The sequence below is a fragment of the Emys orbicularis genome, chromosome 2 (genome assembly GCF_028017835.1).
Source record: "Emys orbicularis isolate rEmyOrb1 chromosome 2, rEmyOrb1.hap1, whole genome shotgun sequence".
NCBI lineage: Eukaryota > Metazoa > Chordata > Testudines > Emydidae > Emys > Emys orbicularis.
In genome coordinates this window covers 61,353,902-61,372,482 of record NC_088684.1, presented here as the reverse complement: position 1 = coordinate 61,372,482, position 18,581 = coordinate 61,353,902, and the positions used below count along the sequence as shown (strand labels likewise).

Sequence of the window (18,581 nt, the reverse complement as noted above, 5' to 3'; positions counted from 1 at the left end):
GTTCGAACTAAGGTACTTCGACTTCAGCTACCTTATTCACGTAGCTGAAGTTGCGTATCTTAGTTCGAAGTGGGGGGTTAGTGTGGACCAGCCCAAAGAGACACAGATCCATAAGTGTTAAGAAGTAACACCCAGAAAACTGTCTTATAGCAAACTTTTGTGTATCTTTCAACAGACAAACTAAGCAGGGTAGGGACAGTCTTCTGTAGATTGAGACCTTGATACCAGGTAATAGATGGGATTTTACATAAACATACACAGAGTAAAAAGAAAATATGTTGATTTCAACAACTTTAAGTGACAATATTATGATGACATGTTTTATGTTGAGTGTCTTCTCTGGCTAAGGGTCTGTGTTCATCAGCTGTTTACGCACATTACACTGACTGAGCCAGCTCCTCAGCTGATGTAAATTGACACAGCTCCACTGAAGCCAATAGACCTACACCCCAGTTTGCACCAGCTGAGGATCTTCTAGAACATGCTGGTGATATGCAAAAAATGAGTGTTTCCTCCCTCCTTTTTTAAATTTTTTACATTAATTTTAGTGTTTGTATAGGGTGGTGGCCTGACAGCTCTGGAGACTTGAAGTATTCTGTCCTCAAAAAAGGTACACCATGAGCCAGCTTCCCTATATTGTCCTGCCAATGGGCCTCAAAACTGACCTGGAAGAATCAACTTGGGGGGTCAGAAAGTAGTTAGTTCTTCAGGCGCAATCCATCCTTGGCCTCTTTTCAAAGACAAGCAGCAAGGTGCCAATTAGTACCAACTGTGGGGGTGGATTCACTGTAATTGAGTAAGACTGGATCCACCAATTCACCAAACAGACAGCAGGATGGTAATAATTGTTGTTTACTTCCAAACTGGGCTACTAAGAGCAAAAAGCAATTTCGGAAATGAAGCATCTTCTGACACCTAGCCACGTCTACGCCGGGGGTTAGTTGGCTTAACTATGGCATTCGTGGGTGTGAATTTTTCTAACTTTTAAGTGGCATAAATAAAGGCCTTAAATACAGCCAAGGTTTTAATAGAAAATATCTAAACATTCTGAGGAACCACTCTTTAACTCAAAAAGTCAGTTACATCTTGTTATATATATATAGTTTTGAACAGGCTTTTTCATGAAGTTCTAATGCATAGCACATTCTTCACAATTTTTCAATCTTGCCAGGTATCCTGAGCACCCTCTGATCACTTTGATTTCACTGGGAGCTGAGTATACTCCACAGCTCACAGGATCAACCCAAAGCAGAAAGGGCATCATTAAAGCAGAGACTGTCTTTTTGTGGTGTGTTTGTACAGGGCCTTGCACACTGGGGTCCAGGGCTAGGGCTCCTAGGCACTATGGTAATAATAATACATTATTAATATCAGTAGCAGCTCAGCCTTGCAAATGACCTGCAGGAATATCTTGCAGCAAACTGAGGAGAGGTTTTTTTTTTTCCGTATGAAGAAAATATGTTCTTGCAGTATCAGGGATCTTTAGGTGTCTGTCCAAACCAGTTGGACTCATAGGTTTACATAGTTTAGGAGATAGACACTGAGAACATGCTGGCTGCTATCAGCAACTATATGATTTGCCAAGTATTGCAGTTACACTGTTATGTAAAAGCCATTATACAGTACACATTGTACAAAGAGACATCTCATTTGTCTGTGAATGAATCTGCGTAGGTATGTGGGGAAGTTCACATATTTGTAAGAGATTCATGATTTAAATTGGTTACCAAGGACTAGCATTTATTATAGCTTTAAGATACCACTGTCAGACAGTATTCTTTTCCTTTTTGAAATGGATGAAAAGAAATGGAGGAGAGAAACAGCATGATATAGCAAATTTCACCCCATAAGGTATATTCAAATACAGAATTCTTTTCTGACAGTTTCTGAGGAACAAGGTCAAATATAATTCTAATTCTCCTACCACAATAGCATGAATTCCACTGAATTAACCCTTAGGCTGTCTCCCAGGAGAATAACAGTATGTCATTTTTGACAATACTTAGCTCTGTAAATATAATAATTTATTTCAAACTAGGTGACTTATCCCTCAGAAAAACTAAAGATATACCAACTTGCATGTATTAAAACTAAGCAATTTTTGGTTAGTTGAGCACAGACAAATATTCTACACTTAGCTTTTGTTGTTTTTGTCCCTTTTAACTCAACCAGCCAAACCACATTTTTGGAAACTAGAAAAAAAAATCAACAACTATATCAATTACTTGGCCTATGGCAAATCATGGAACTTTTCAACCTGAAGATATTATTTTTGTCAAAGTTATGACAAGTTTAAAAAAAGAAGTCATATAGACATGTAACTATAGCACTATTTGATAGACCTTACAGGTATACAGTATTTTGATGAAATATAAACATTCGGATTAAAATTTATACCTGCCCAAATTGTCTCTCTGTATAGCTCTTCAGACACAAATTGATATTCTGTGCAGAAATGATAATAGGGTTTGATTAATTATTTGTTTTTAAAAGTATAAAAACAACAATCTGAGTGATACTAAGAGAAGTACTTGTATACAAAGGAATATGACATTTCAGAAAGAATGGCCCATAGTCTGCACCGAAGGCAAAAGCACCCACATTGACACCCATAACAACATCTTTTCAGACTAGACTACCTATTGGCTAAGGTAAAGTATATACTCCTAACAGCCTTGAGATAGGTTATAATAATTTACTGTTATGGGTGTGTTCTGCACCATATCTTCTTTAATGCAAAAAAAAAAAAAAAAAAAAAAAGGCTGGAAAGAGTATCTCTAAACCTTATATGCACAGAATGGACATGACAAATAAGCTGTGCATCTAATTTCTTTGTTGTAGTGGGAGGACTTTCTTTGTCATGTGTAATGAATGCATTGTCTGCATGGCATGAGAGTATGACAGGATTTTTCAATTACCATTTGAATATATTAATTATGAATGCATTCCCTAATGTCTTAATTCAAGGGCAGATTCTTCTGTGGTTGACTCAGCCATTCACCCAGGGGACAGTTGAAATGAACTGCAACCTAAAGACATCTAGATTTTCCTGCCTGTCCACTCAGTTCCTGCCAATCCAGGGTAATTAGCAAGGGACCCATGGGGTTACAGATTCACCTGTTCTCTGAAGAAAAGGTAGTTGAAGTGCCTCTGCCCCCAGAACTTTTTTCCCCCAGCAATGAGGTGGGGGTGTCATCTCACTACATTCTAGTGACTGGAGTTAGGGGAGATCCCCCAATTTGTAAGTATTTAAAATAAATAATAATTTATAAGAAAAAGACTGGTAGTTAAACCAGGCCCAGAATCTATCCATCTGTCCCTTTGAGGTCATTTGCAAAAGAGGTTAGTTCCAGCCCCAAGGATGTAGAATTTCAAACTTTAAAATTTCAGCTGCAGTCTTAGGCAACAGATACATTCAGCTACAGAAGGTGGGGAACTCATTTACAAGCTACCTTCTGTGGATCTTTTCTTCTCATGGCTGACTAACTTCTTGCCAGGATAGGCTGGCAGCATTCATGACTTTGTGATGCTAGTGTGGCATGGAAGTCTGCGGATATAATCCACTGGACTGGGAGTAAGGCTGCACACTTATTTCTTCTTGTATAGCTGATCTGAAGAAAACAATTAAGTCTCCATGGGTCTTACACTTTTATCTTCCATGAACATGAAAATTTAATATAAATACATTGACCATAACAAATGCTCTAAATTTTCAGTGTATTTGAAGATTTTTAAACCGAGAGATGATACGCAACTTGTGCTAATTTACCAGATGGATTTTTTCAAAAAGGGTTAAAAGTTTGGGATTCTTTAGACATATTTTAAATGTTAGTTTTTCACCTAATTCGCACTGTCTTAATTAAATGACCCAGATGACTCTCTCTTCTAGTCTGGTATAATATTTGCAGCTACAGTTAGGTGGATTTTATATTTTGAAAAGTATAGTTATTATTTATTTAGCTTTCTGTTGAATTGCCCTATTTTCCACAGCAGTTGGGTAATGATAGAGCCACAAGTCAGAGGTATTATTCTGGTGCTTTACTGTCACTTAAGAACTGAAGGGACATGGTAACATCTAGCTTTCAGTAGTAAAAGTCAACAACATTAAGTCACGTGGCTGGCAAACATTTTTCATAATAGAATTTGATTGTTGTATTAAAATAAAACTGGAAATTAAAAAATCTTCTGACAAAGCTATATAAGCAGCAATGAGAATGCACACAAACATTATAGATACTCTTATACAAGATAAGTAGTACTTTATTCCAGAACTGGTGCTATTGATTTCAGTGGGACCCAGAGAATAAGGTACTACTCAACATGACTAAATCAGAATCTGACCCTTAATTATTAACCTCTCAGTTACGATGGAATTTCTAAGGTAATTATTAAAAATCACTGGCATAAATAAAAGTAAACAAAAAAATTTGTTGAGGCATGGTCAGTTGGCCTACAGACCACTGGCCAGATTTTGATTTTAGCTACACTGATGCAAATCCAGAATAACTCCGTTTACTTCAGTATTGACCTAGCTGTTTCTCTCCTCTTATAACAATAAAAAAAAGTTGGAAATCTGGAATCAGTGAATTTATTCCAGATTTACACTGGTATGACTGAAAACAGAATCTGAATCCTATTCATACTGCTGGTTCTGGCAGTTAGGAAGGTGTCTTAAGTCATAAATGTGACATTCAGTTTGTGTGGTCATTGGCCTCTATTTCAAAAACTGATAACTCAAACTTATTTTGAAATATGTTTCTATATAATTCCTCTCCCCTTCTACCTGAAGCATTAACTTCAGTGCTTTTCATAAACTCTTTCTACATTATGTAGATACAGTATATTTAATTCACTGTCATTGCATTTTACAGACAAATATGTGTTATGGATATTTCTCAGTAAAAACACTTGTCTGGAGACTATATACTGGTCAAGATTATTTGGACTCTCTAAAGTCTAACATTTGACTTAGTTCGATGTTATGATATAGGCTCCCATTTGATGCAAATTCTTTTGCGGAGAAGCATGGCTTTGAGAAACTTAGGAATGTCTCCTACATATCAATTAGTTTCTACGTTTTTTAAAAATTATTATTGAAAGTTATAAGTCAGCAGAGTTGGGAAGAAATGCCACTAAAAATCATGGCTAATCGATATTTTCAGTTTCAAAATCCATGTAGTTATTCTGTTAGTCAACAAAATTGTCACTTCTGGATTTCACATCATCGCCGTATAGGACATTGTTGACCACAAGATTAATAATAGCAGAATTCTACCATTGACATATTTGATGTTATCTTGGATGATAAAATATTCTCAGCAAAACATGCACAGCAAAGTAAAATCAATGTTTCCAAAGCTGGTTATCAGTCAAGTTATCTTGTACATGATAGAATGCTAGTAAAGATGATAAATAAAAAGGGAACAGCTGTAAGTAATTACTGAGGTAAGATGAAATGTTCAGCAAGCTTACATTTGTGAGTCAAAAAAGAACATCAGTCTAATTTCAAGTAGTCGATACTGAATTTATTCTTCAAGGTAAAATCTTCTATTTATAATAAACTTTTGATGATTCATCATAAAGTATCATATTATCCATTCGTAATTCAGCACATATAGCCTGGATTTTGCTAGTGACTCTCTTCAAAGATTCTGTATGCATTTTAGAGCTCCTGAAATCCCTGTGGGCATGAAAGGATTGATAGGCAGTGAAGTCAGTGAAATTCCTCTGTGCAGGGGGAGCAAGATGCAGGGACCCACATAGGAAGTCTCCACTCTCTGAGCACCACAGAGTTGTGTTTTGTGGGGTCCCTTCTATCCCTGTCATACTGGTGACGTGAATGGCTGGCCAGTGGTTCTGTGACTAGACCAATCCACTGACCAATCTCTCCTATGTATGTGGTGCAACAGTTTCTAAGGTTGCTGCAGATTTGAGGGGAGACGTATTACTTCCCACCTTGACCCTTGAAACTCCCAGGTGCAGGGTATGTATTCGGGCTGCTCACATGCAGCTTCCAGGATGTAGCCACAGTAGCATAAAATGGACTGCTCTTGACATCAAACATTTTTAAATGTCAAAGCTTCTTAGACAAATGTTAAAATGTTTGCAATGATTTTTTTTTGCAAAGAGGTCAGCTGGATTTTCAATTTTAGACAAACTTATTTAGAGAAGAACGAATACTTATATTTTTCAAGAGAATTCAATTAATCTTTCACTACTCTTCAGACCAGATGCTGTAGAGTTAAGACAGATGTTTCAGGGGGAACCATGACAGCATAACTCATATAAAATCATATTTTATCCCAAATAGTTCATTCAGACATATAGTGTACCTGCTATGTTTTCTGTGCTGACCCTGCTCTAAAGATTATTTCATCTGAACCTTGCTCACCATGACAAAGTTCTAATGAAAACCATGCACATCTCTAAAATTCCACATTTGATCAATTAGCTTTTTAGATGCAGAATTAAAGAGAATATTTATTAAGGGCTCAATTGTGAAACCTGCTGTGTGTCGGTGTAGGGGAGTTAGGGGGTGTAAGGAGACCCCTTACTTCCCTGAGTGGGCTACCCTCATTGCCAGAGCCCGTGTGATCATGTACAGAGCATTCTGATCATTGGATCACCAATTAAATTGCCTCAGAGTAAACCTAAGGGGCAAAGCTTTGCCTAATTGATAGAATGGTATGGACTGAGAGCCCAAAAGGTTAATTAGCTCAGAAAAGGCACAGGAAGGAAGTATGGAGTGAGGAGATAGAGACGGGCAGGTTTTTGAGAGTCAGAGCCAGGAGAGCTTTCTCAGGAGGGAGTTACTGTCTGTCTCCTCCCTCCTTGGCTGAGTGAGCTAAGGTGGTGGGGTAACACCATCAATAAATTGCACAAGGTGTTTCACCAGAAGAAGGCCTCAGAGCAGTCTGTGGCTAGAACACAGACAGAAATGGGATGATGCCCTGTCATACTGGGGACTTGTCTGGGAGTATAGCTGGCATGAGGGTTCAGTGGCCAGGACCCTGGAGGAGACTCTGCAGTGGCTGGTGGAACAGTAAGAGGAAGTTGCCAGCAGTCATGCCACCTGGAGAGGCAGATATGCTCACCTGGCAGAAGCAGCAGCAGCAGCAAAAGCACCTGCAGGACTTTGTACTAGGACAAGTGAATGTGCAGCAGCAGTCACTACAAAGGGCAGCCCTGATGAGGGGGGCAGAAGTGACAGTGGGGCACAGGGATGGGGCTTCTCTAAGATGGGCCTTGTGGATGACCCCAAATCATTGCTGGGAAGGTGTGTAGAGAAGAAGTGGAAAGAGCTCATGACAAGGACTTGTACCCTTACTTTTTACCAGTGTGAGCAGCAGGGACACGCCAAAAGAGACTGTCCATATGTGCAGTGTGGTTTCGCCAAGTTCTGTGGTTGGGCTGGGACTTGTTGCCAGGGGACAGAATGGAAACTGTCTATCATTTTTGTGAGGATGGGGAGGAAGCATTGAAGGGGCCTGGTAGACATGGACTCAGCTTGCTCTGTAGTCTGGCAGCAGTTGGTAAAAACTCACTAGATGATTCCAGTTGTAAATGTGAACATTGCATGTGTCCATAGGGATAAAAAGTGCTGTCCTATGACAGAGGTACCCTTGGAAGTCTGGGGGAGGTTCACTTTGGAAACAAGTAGGGGTAGGAGATAGGTTATTCCTTCCCATTGTGTTTGGCAGTGACTGCAGGCCCTTCCCTTTGGGAAAACAAGTGGTTGTTGGGGTGCCCCAAGAGGGGGAAAATATCACCACGATGCGAGGAAGTGATACCCAAGGAGAAAGGAAGAGACAAAACAGAGGTAGCTGCCTCTAGACAAGAAGACACAAGCCAAGATGAAAAGGAAGAAAAGGAAAACAAGGTACTGTAGAAGGTTTTACATTGTATTAGATGGGAGAATAAAAGCCAGGACATAAGGAGAGACCCCTGAGGGGGTGTGGAAGGATGTAGGCCCAGTGGATAAAGATAACCTGGACTTGTTAATGGTGGTTGAGTGGCCATCCTCTCTTCTCCACTGGTGCACGAAGTGGAAAAAGCTCAGGTGCATTTTGGAGGGTTAGGAGAACCAGGAACCCTGAGTAACCAGGTGCCCATGGTGTGAGGACTTGAAACAGAATTTTGGAGGCAACCTCCATCCGCTACATGTGACTTCTGCAGGTAGAGAATGGATGGACCCTATCAGGAGGGCCTGGATGATCACCCTGTAGATGGAGGGAGAACCCTGAAAGGAAGCATCTCCAATAAGGAAGGGAGAGCATGGGGTAAGAAAAATCTTTGTCAGGTAAGGTGAGGGAGAGATGGATGACAGAGTGCAGGGCAACAGCACCTGTACCAGCATTTGGATCACCAATGAAATTGCCATGGAGTAAATCTGAGGGATGAACTTATGCCTAATTTATAGATTGGGATGGGCTGAGGAGAACCTACAAGGTAAATTATCTCAGAAAGTAGAAAAGAGACAGGAAGGAAGTGCTCAAGGGGGAAAGAGAGAAACTGGCAAATTTCTGAGAGTCAGAGCCAGGAAAGATCTCTTGAGGGAAGATACCTTCTGTCTCCCTGTCTTTAGTGAGCTAAGGACTATATGCTTGTCAATACTGAGCTGCACAAGTTTGCAATGGCTGTGGGGAAGATACTCTAAATAAATGTAATGAGATGTTTGACCAGAAGAAGATCTCTGAGCAGTTTGTGTCTAGCGAAAAGATAGGAGCAGGACTATGCCCTCTGATGTGTGGCAGTTGTTTTGTGGGTGATATCCCCCTTTCTGTGCAGTTAGATGAGGAATGGGCAGTGCCTTGGTTTTTGTCCCCAACTCATTGGCCAGCTGTCCCAGCAAAAGGACTGGTGAAGATTAATTCTTCCCTGGAGGAAGAGAAATGCAGGAGCCAGATCATAACTCTGACTCTCAATCTGGTTCCTCCCCTGCTCCGGGATGGCTGAGCTACATGCTGATCCTTACTTGGAGTGCATGGTAAGATTACAAGCTACCACTAATGTTGCCTGTTCCTGATTGGGTGGCTTGTTCTCTTTCTCTCTCCCACCCTACTCTCAAATGTCATTAGTAGATGAACATTGTGAGCTGAATCTTGAATAACTTTCTGCAGCTGATCAGCACCATGACTAAGTGGGTGGAATGTGTGCTTTTAGCATCACCATCAAGGAACCATGCACAGCAAGGGGCTGTTATTGCATTCTCCAAAATGGTTTGTGATCATGGTCATAGGCAAGATTATGAATGGAAAGATTTTGTGTGTGTGTGTGTGTGTGTGTGTGTGTGTGTGTGTGTGTGTGTGTATATATATATAGACACACACACACACACACACACACACACTTACTTCCTGAGTGCTTCTGTCCTTTGGATTCTAATTAAATCAGCACAGAAGCTTGATTTAATCAAACAAGTCTGAGCTAATATGAATGCTTTTTAGGAAGCAACTGTTAATAATAATAATTAATGAAAGTGAATTTTAACATGCAAAAATGCATCTCATGTAATTTAGAGCTTGAATTGGATGATTCTTCTAATAGAAAAATCCCAAACATAACCCAATCTACTACAAAAAGGCAAAATTAAGACTAAGTAAAGAGATTGTGTCATACTATAGTAATTGAATTGCAAACAGCTAAATCTAAAATGTCTAAGCCCAAATCAAGTATATTCTAAGCAGCTTGACCTAAACATGAAAGGAAAAACAAAACAAAACCATAAACCAACAAGGAAAGTTGCTTCCAGTCATAGAAGTGACTTTTCTGTATGTACGTATTTTAACTTGTGTGTGTGTGTCATCTTAATGATATTTTATCCTTAAAGTTATACAGGACTAGATTCTGCCATCCTTACTTCATAAGGATGAAATCAATAGAATTAGTCACTGAAGATGGTTTTATTCCACATGAGTAAGGTCGCCAGAATGCAGCTTCGAGTAATTTATTTGACTTTGAGTTCTGTAGATATTTGTTTATATAACACCATAGGTATCTGTGATGCTATACCAGGGGTAGGCAACCTTTCAGAAGTGGTGTGCTGAGTCTTCATTTATTCACTCTAATTTAAGGTTTCGCGTGCCGGTAATGCATGTTAACGTTTTTCAAAATGTTTAAGAAGCTTCATTTAAAATTAAATTAAAATGCTGATCTTACACCGCCAGCCTGCTCAGCCCGCTTCCAGCCTGGGGTTCCGTTCACCTAGGCCTGCAGTGGGCTGAGCGGGGCCTGTGGCCGGGATGCTGGCTGGCAAGGGGCTGGCAGCCGGGACCCCAGACCTGGCGGGGGGGGGGGTTCAGGGGTCAGGGCAGAGGGCTGGGTGGGGGGGGGGGGTTCAGAGGTCAGGGCAGAGGGCAGTGGGGATGTGGGGGTTTCAGGGCAGAAGGCTGGCAAGTTCAGGGGTCAGGGGCTGCGGGTGTGGGGGGGTGCAGGGCAGAAGGCTGGGTGTTGGGGGCAACTCGAGGTCAGGGCAGAGGGCTGGGGTGTGTGTGGAGGTGCAGGGCAGAGGGTTGGGTGTTGGGGGGAGGTCAGGGCAGAGGGCTGGGGTGTGGAGGTGCAGGGCAGAAGGCTGGGTGTTGGGGGGAGGTCAGGGCAGAAGGCTGGGTGTTGGGGGCAACTCGAGGTCAGGGCAGAAGGTTGGGGTGTGTGTGGAGGTGCAGGGCACAAGGATGGGTGTTGGGGGGAGGTGCAGGGCAGAAGGCTGGGGTGTGTGGGGGGGTGCAGGGCAGAAGGCTGGATGTTGGGGGGAGGTCAGGGCAGAGGGCTGGGGTGTGGAGGTGCAGGGCAGAAGGCTGGGTGTTGGGGGGGAGGTCAGGGCAGAGGGCTGGTGGGGGTGGGGGTGCAGGGCAGAAGGCTGGGTGTTGGGGAGAGGTGCAGGGCAGAAGGCTGGGGGGTGTGGGGAGGTGCAGGGCAGAAGGCTGGGTGTTGGGGGGAGGTCAGGGCAGAAGGCTGGGGGTGTGTGGAGGTGCAGGGCAGAAGGCTGGGTGTTGGGGGCAACTCGAGGTCAGGGCAGAAGGCTGGTGTGTGTGTGGAGGTGCAGGGCACAAGGATGGGTGTTGGGGGGAGGTCAGGGCAGAGGGCTGGGGTGTGGAGGTGCAGGGCAGAAGGCTGGGTGTTGGGGGGAGGTCAGGGCAGAGGGCTGGTGGGGGTGGGGGTGCAGGGCAGAAGGCTGGGGGTGTGGGGAGGTGCAGGGCAGAAGGCTGGGTGTTGGGGGGAGGTCAGGGCAGAGGGCTGGTGGGGTGGGGGTGCAGGGCAGAAGGCTGGGGGTGTGTGGAGGTGCAGGGCAGAAGGCTGGGTGTTGGGGGCAACTCACGGTCAGGGCAGAGGGCTGGGGGTGTGTGGGGGGGTGCAGGGCAGAAGGCTGGGGGTGCCCCCTGCCCTGAGCGGCTCATGGCAGGGGGCTGGGAGGGATATGCCCTGTTCCACCCCCTTCCCCAAGGCCTGTCCCTACCTCTCTCTGCCTGCTCTACGGAGCAGCGAGCACGCTGCCGCTCGGCTCCCCCTCCCCTTCGCAAGGGCCATCGCTGGCAGGGAGAGGGAGAGGGAGGAGGAGGGGCTGGAATGCACCATGCTGGGGGAAGAAGCGGGGGTGGAGGGGAAGCTTGGCTGCCGCAGAACCAAGCTTCTGCCTCCTGCCCCCCAGGGGAGAGCAGTGGGGGCGGGGGTTCCGCCCCACTCAGCCCCCCCGCCCACTGCTCTCCTCTGCGGAGGCAGAAGCTTGGTCCTGCAGCAGCCAAGCTTCCCCCCTCCCCCGCTTCTTCCCACAGCTTGGTGCATTCCTGCCCCTCCTCCTCCTCCTCTCACCGGGCAGGCAGCGTGCCACTCAAAATCGGCTCGCGTGCCGTGTTTGGCACGTGTGCCGTAGGCTGCCGACCCCTGTGCTATACAGGCAAATAAGTGACTTTCTCTGCTCCAAGCAGGGCCGGCTCCAGGCACCAGCCTGGCAAGCAGGTGCTTGGGGCGGCCACTCCGGAGAGGGGCGGCACGTCCAGGTATTCGGCGGCAATTCGGCAGACGGTCCCTCACTCCCACTTGGAGCGAAGGACCTCCCGCCGAATTGCCACCGCAGGTCGCGATCACGGCTTTTTTTTTTTTTTTTTTTTTTTTTTTTGGTGTGTGGCTGCTTGGGGCGGCCAAAACCCTGGAGCTGGCCCTGGCTCCAAGGAGTTTAATAACTAAATGTGATAGATCAAGGGATGACATTACAAAGAGGGGTTGGGGAGGCACATGGAAGGAATGCTTCATATGTCTGTAGATTTTTATTAACAAATGTGATTTATTTAACACTTTATGACAAATTTTAATTCAAAACAAAAATATTAAAACATATAAAATGTTAAAGATCTAGCAACAAAAATATTATTCTGAAAATACCAAAAAAACCTCTGTGCTTTCAGCATTGTTCTTTCAAATACTGTGTTTCTTCACTAGAAACCTGTCAGCTGCAAAGCTTCCACATTTTAGGTCCCATTCAGTTAAAAATCCATTATCAATGTCTTTAAAACATGTGAAAACCTTGAATAGCCATGTAGCCACAGAGCACTCACTGTAAGTACCTAGAAATAAGAACTCCAATTTGTTGTTGTTTAAGAGCCAAATCCTCAGCTGGTGCAAAATGGTGTAACTTCATTGCCCACAGCTATGTACAGAAGCTGATGATCTTGTCCAAGTCCACAGTCACTGCAAATTATTTTGTTGTTATACATCCATAGAGTGGAATATTATATCTATTAATTGTTCTATTATAATTCTTTATTACAGGGAACACAACTTTTAAAATTTATATTTATACATGATAATATGCTGGTCTCTCTATTTAAAAATATCTAACTCTGAATATTTAAAAGAAAACTAGGAGTCAAATTCTGGCACTATGTGAAAGAAATGGCCTCTAAAGTGCAGACACATATGGTGAAGAAATCATACTGTTTCCTGCCTGTAGTCTGGCCAGCAGCAACCCATGGACCACATATACATTATTCCTACTAGGAGTACAGGGCGTTATGTAGAAGGGCCAATGCTGGGTTAGGGGACATAAGTGCAGGAACATGTGAACTATACTGATCTATAGACCCCACTCTGGAATGTTCCTTTGTGGCTCCTGCAGATGCTGTGATTTATGGGAGAATGGACGTAATTGGGTAGCCAATTGTGCCCTGTAGTTCTGGGTGTGGGTTTCCTTGCAGTCTGCAGTGTGTGGAACCTGCCAAAATTTGGCTCCAAAACTGAATTTGGGACTAGATCTTTCTCCAACTGAAGTCAGTGACAAAAATTCCACTATTTCAATGGTCTAGAATCAAGACCTTAGTATTCATCCCTAATAAGGACAGAGTATTTAGTTGTGAACAAATCACTGATGTGATATATTAACTTAGTAGGACTTTTGCAGTGTAGAAGTGAAAGGATTTTCACCTCCCAACCCTCCAAGGTAGAATAATTAGAACATTTTCTACTGTGAGCTACAGTTTTAAAATGTCAGATTTAGAATTGCAATGGCTTGACAGTGTCTATTTAATAAACACCTGAAGTAAAACATTAGCTAAGTTCTGGATCCCAAATATAACTCTCAATGACACTTCTTTAGCAAATGCATAGTTATATTTTTAACTGCTAGCATGGTCTCTGTACAAGTGGGTTTGATCAGAGTCTCAGGAAGTAAAAATCCAAAATGGCCAGTGTCACGCAGCTCAAATGCAAATGCATAGGGGATGCCATTTTTGTAGGCCCAGTCCATAGAACTACCAGAGCTCACATCTGGGGAAGAAAAAAAAGTATCATGATTTGTTTGAAATATACTGTTATCATAATATTGTATTTAAGACTCTTACTGAGTACTTACAACTCAGGGCCTTATCCTCCAAGGTGCTGAGCACCCTCATCTCCCAGAGAAGTTCATGGGCATCCAATATCTCATGGAAGGGACTTAGCATCATATATGATTAGGCCCACAGTTAACATGGGGAAAATCTAATAATTATCTTTTATGTAAAAAGACTTTCACACCAGGAATATTTTTCTCTCCATTCTCTTTTCTCCTACCTCATTTACTGAACACCTATAGTATAGTTCAGAACACTGCTGTACAGAGCTTCAAGGACGATGCTGTCCCTGTCTCCAGGTGATTACAATCTAAGGCCTCAGCCCTGCAAAAGTGTCCATCCATACAGACCCTTTCTTTGCATGGTCCAATTGACTTCAATTGACTTCAATTGGACTCTTCATGTATGTAAGAACACATTGCAGGATCAGGGCCTAAGAAGACAAAGTAGACCAGGGGTAGGCAACCTTTCAGAAGTGGTGTGCCGAGTCTTCATTTATTCACTCTAATTTAAGGTTTCGCGTGCCGGTAATACATGTTAACGTTTTTTAGAAGGTCTCTCTCTATAAGTCTATATTATATAACTAAACTATTGTTGTATGTAAAGTAAACAAGGTTTTCAAAATGTTTAAGAAGCTTCATTTAAAATTAAATTAAAATGCTGATCTTACGCCACCAGCCTGCTCAGCCCGCTTCCAGCCTGGGGTTCTGTTCACCTAGGCCTGCAGCGGGCTGAGCGGGGCCTGTGGCTGGGACGCTGGCTGGCAAGGGGCTGGCAGCCGGGACCCCAGACCTGGGGGGTGTGTTCAGGGGTCAGGGCAGAGGGTGCAGGGCAGAAGGCTGGGTGTGGGGGGGGGGGGTTCAGAGGTCAGAGCAGAGGGCAGTGGGGATTTCAGGGGTCAGGGCAGAGGGCTGGGGGCGTGGGGGGGGGTGCAGGGCAGAAGGCTGGGTGTTGGGGGCAACTCGAGGTCAGGGCAGAGGGCTGGGGTGTGTGTGGAGGTGCAGGGCAGAAGGCTGGGTGTTAGGGGCAACTCGAGGTCAGGGCAGAGGGCTGGGGGGTGTGGAGATGCAGGGCAGAGGGTTGGGTGTTGGGGGGAGTTAAGGGCAGAGGGCTGGGGGGTGTGGGGAGGTCAGGGCAGAAGGCTGGGTGTTGGGGGGAGGTCAGGGCAGAGGGCTGAGGGGGTGTGGAGGTGCAGGGCAGAAGGCTGGGTGTTGGGGGCAACTCGAGGTTAGGGCAGAGGGCTAGGTGGTTGTGGAGGTGCAGGGCAGAAGGCTGGGTGTTGGGGGCAACTCGAGGTCAGGGCAGAGGGCTAGGTGGTTGTGGAGGTGCAGGGCAGAAGGCTGGGTGTTGGGGGCAACTTGGTCAGGGCAGAGGGCTGGGGTGCTCGGCTCATGGGGGTGCTCCCAGCCCCCTGCCCTGAGCGGCTCATGGCAGGGGGCTGGGAGGGATATGCACTATTCCACCCCCTTCCCCCAGGCCCGTCCCTACCTCTCTCTGCCTGCTCTATGGAGCAGCGAGCACGCTGCCGCTCGGCTCAGCTTTGCTCTGCTCCGCTCCCCCTCCCCTTCGCAAGGGCCATCGCCGGCAGGGAGAGGGAGGGGGAGGAGGAGGGGCCGGAATGCACCATGCTGGGGGAAGAAGCGGGGGTGGGGGGAAGCTTGGCTGCCGCAGAACCAAGCTTCTGCCTCCTGCCCCCACAGGGGAGAGCGCTGGGGGGGGGGGTCCTGGCCCCCTGCCCCACTCAGCCCCCCCCCCGCCCACTGCTCTCCTCTGTGGAGGCAGGAGGCAGAAGCTTGGTCCTGCAGCAGCCAAGCTTCCCCCCTCCCCCGCTTCTTCCCACAGCTTGGTGCGTTCCGGCCCCTACGCCCCTCCTCCTTCTCCTCTCACTGGACAGGCAGCGTGCCACTCAAAATCGGCTCGCATGCCGTAGGTTGCCGACCCCTGAAGTAGACTAAACTTTTCCTTTAATTTTTTCCCCCCCAAAATAATTTCCATCCTTTCTCTATTTTCCATGGTTTGCTCAGTGCATAATAACATTTGCAAGGATGGTGGTGAACACTGATAAACCTCACAGAAGAAATGTGTTCCTCATACGTTTTCCTTGCCTCTATATTTTAATTATCATATATACTTAGATAAAGATTCTTTTATAGCCTATTTTCTTCAATATGATCCTAACCATTAAGTCCCAATGCTATACTTGTGACATGGCAAAAGACTGTATAGTTATAACACAATCTTATCACTCTGCTGAAGGACTAAGCACAAAGAGAAAGTGAGTTGTGAGGAAAGGTGAAAAATGCTTTACTGAGCACATCTGTATCAGTAGCAGAGGAAATACAGAAAACTATCTTGCTATGTTTATAAAATGCTGTTTTAAGCCTGTCCTAACTGAGTAAATTCAGTCTTCAAATGGTTATCAAATCAAAGGGTCCTAGTGTTGTAGAAAACTATTGAACTTTTCCCTTACTAACTTCCTGAGAGAGCTCAGCTGACAAACATTGTTAGTTAAAACCCAAGCTTTAAAGATCCTTTGCCCTTGGGGGAAGAATAAGCATTTGAATTCAATATCATTTTTTTTAAAAAGAAGATTTCCAAATACTGAAACACTGGACATGTTCCTTGTCTTTCTTCTTTTCTCTCTAGAAACTGTTGCATTTATCTCTGCCATTGCAGATGGATTTAATCAGTTACATCTTCCCCTCTGCCTTCCCCACCTGCCACAATTTGATCAAAGTTCACTTTAGACAAGATTTGCTTCCTTTGTTATAGTACAGGCCACCCCATATACCATAACTAGGTCAAAGTAACAAACCAGTTTATGAGAGAAACTTACACAAAGTGCTAGAAGCAGGGCCATATCTGTATCTGATACCATAAGCGGACTGAAGAGCATTAACAGCATTATAAGCTGCAGATTCCTGTGTATGGGAGGAAACAATAAATACTTTAGACTTCACATTAATTTCTGTAATAGGATTGGAACTTCAACTACAGAACACTTACTCCTAATGCAATACTAGGTCGGATGATCTTCCTAATGCAATACTAGGTTTTATGATCCTGTGGAGCCTAAGTTATCATATTTTTCAGGAGAGCTGGCAGTTTTTCAAAGAGACAATATTAAAGACAAAACAGCTTGCTATCTCACTGTGAAGGAAATATAACAAGAGGCCAATATGGCTGCCTCAGAAACTTTTCAATCACCTAAAAATCAAAACGGAACCTTGCAAAAAGTGGATAGGTGGACAAATTGCTAAGGATAAGTACAAAACAATACTCAATAACAGAAGCAAATCAGAAAGGCTTTGGCACAAGTACTGTAAGTTACACCTAGCAAGGGACATAAAAGGCAGTAAGAAAAGGTCCTATAAATATATTAAGAGCAATAGAAAGATGAAGGAAAGTGTAGGTCCACTACTTTCCAGGGAAGGAGAGCTAATAACAGATGACACCAAGAAGGCTGAGGTGTTTGAAGCAAAATAGGCATTAGTCTTCTATACAAAAATTAAGTGTGAGCAGATGCTTAACACAATTAATATTAACAACAAGGGGGAAGGAACACAAGCTTTAATAGGGAAAGAACTTGATAATGAATATTTAGATAAGTTTAGATATATTCAAGTTGGCAGGGCCTGCTGAAATTCATCCTAGGGTATTTAAGGAATTAGCTGAAGCAATCTCAGAACCATTATCTTCAAGAACTTATGGAGGACTCATGAAGTCCCAGAGGACTGGAGAAAGGTGTTATATTTGCCTATCTTTCAAAAGGGGAACAAAGAGGACCCAGGGAATTATAGACCAGTCAGCCTAACTTCGATACCTGGAAAGATACTTGAACAAATTGTTAAACAGTCAATTTGTAAGCATCTAGAGGATAATAAGGTGATAAGAAATTGCCTACATAGATTTGTCAATATCATGCCAAACCAACCTCCTTTCCTTCTTTGTTGGGATTTCTGGCCTAATGGATGGGGGCGGGGGGAAAGCAGTAGATGTGATCATCTTGATTTTAGTAAAGCTTTTGACACAGTCCAATGGGACATCATAAGCAAACTAGGGAATGGTTTCTAGATGAAATTGCTATAAAGTGGGTGCATGATTGGTAAAAAATGTGCACCGAAAGAATAGTTATCAGTGGTTCACTGTCATATGGAGAGGAGGGGTACCGGGGGAGTCTCTCCTGGGTCTGGTGCCTACTCAACATTTTCATTAATGACTTGGATGATGGAGGGGACGGTATGTGTAACAGAGTGCTGGGCAACAGCAGCTGTACTATAACTCTGATCACTGGATCATCAATTAAATTGTCCTGGAGTAAATGGGAGGGGAAAAGGTGTGCCTAATTGATAGATTCGGGGTGGAGTATAAAGGGCTATAAGACTAATTAACCCATAAGCCCAAAAAGTATAAAAGGCACAGGAAAGTAGTGCTTGTGGGGAAAAGAGATACTGGAAAGCTTTTGAGAATCAGAGACAGGAAAGAGCCTCAGGGGGAGTGACCTTCTGTCTCTCCACTCCTTGGCTGAGGGAGCTAAGGATTATATACTTGTAAATACCGAGCTGCGCAAGTTTGTAATGGTGGTGGGAACACTGTAAATAAAGTGCACAAGGTATTTGCCCAGAAGGTCTCTGAGCAGGCTGTGGCTAGAAAACAGACCGGAGTGGGATGACATGCTGTTACGCTGCAGACTTGTCCGGGATCTGAACTGGTGCAAGGGTTAGATGGCTTAGACAATGTAGGAGACCTGGCAATCATAGG

The 18,581-nt window shown here is 44.1% G+C and overlaps 1 protein-coding gene across 1 annotated transcript in view; it reads right to left on the bottom strand.

The window, feature by feature from the left end:
• Positions 1-13,567: 13,567 nt before the first annotated feature.
• CPA6 (carboxypeptidase A6) overlaps positions 13,568-18,581 on the bottom strand; it is a 105,784-nt gene continuing 100,770 nt past the window's right edge. The window contains exons 10-11 of the mRNA XM_065399337.1: positions 16,657-16,741; positions 13,568-13,755 (exon numbers count right to left, since the gene is read on the bottom strand). Of these exons, the coding sequence (XP_065255409.1) occupies positions 13,568-13,755; positions 16,657-16,741 (273 nt within the window). The remainder of the gene's footprint in view (positions 13,756-16,656; positions 16,742-18,581) is intronic.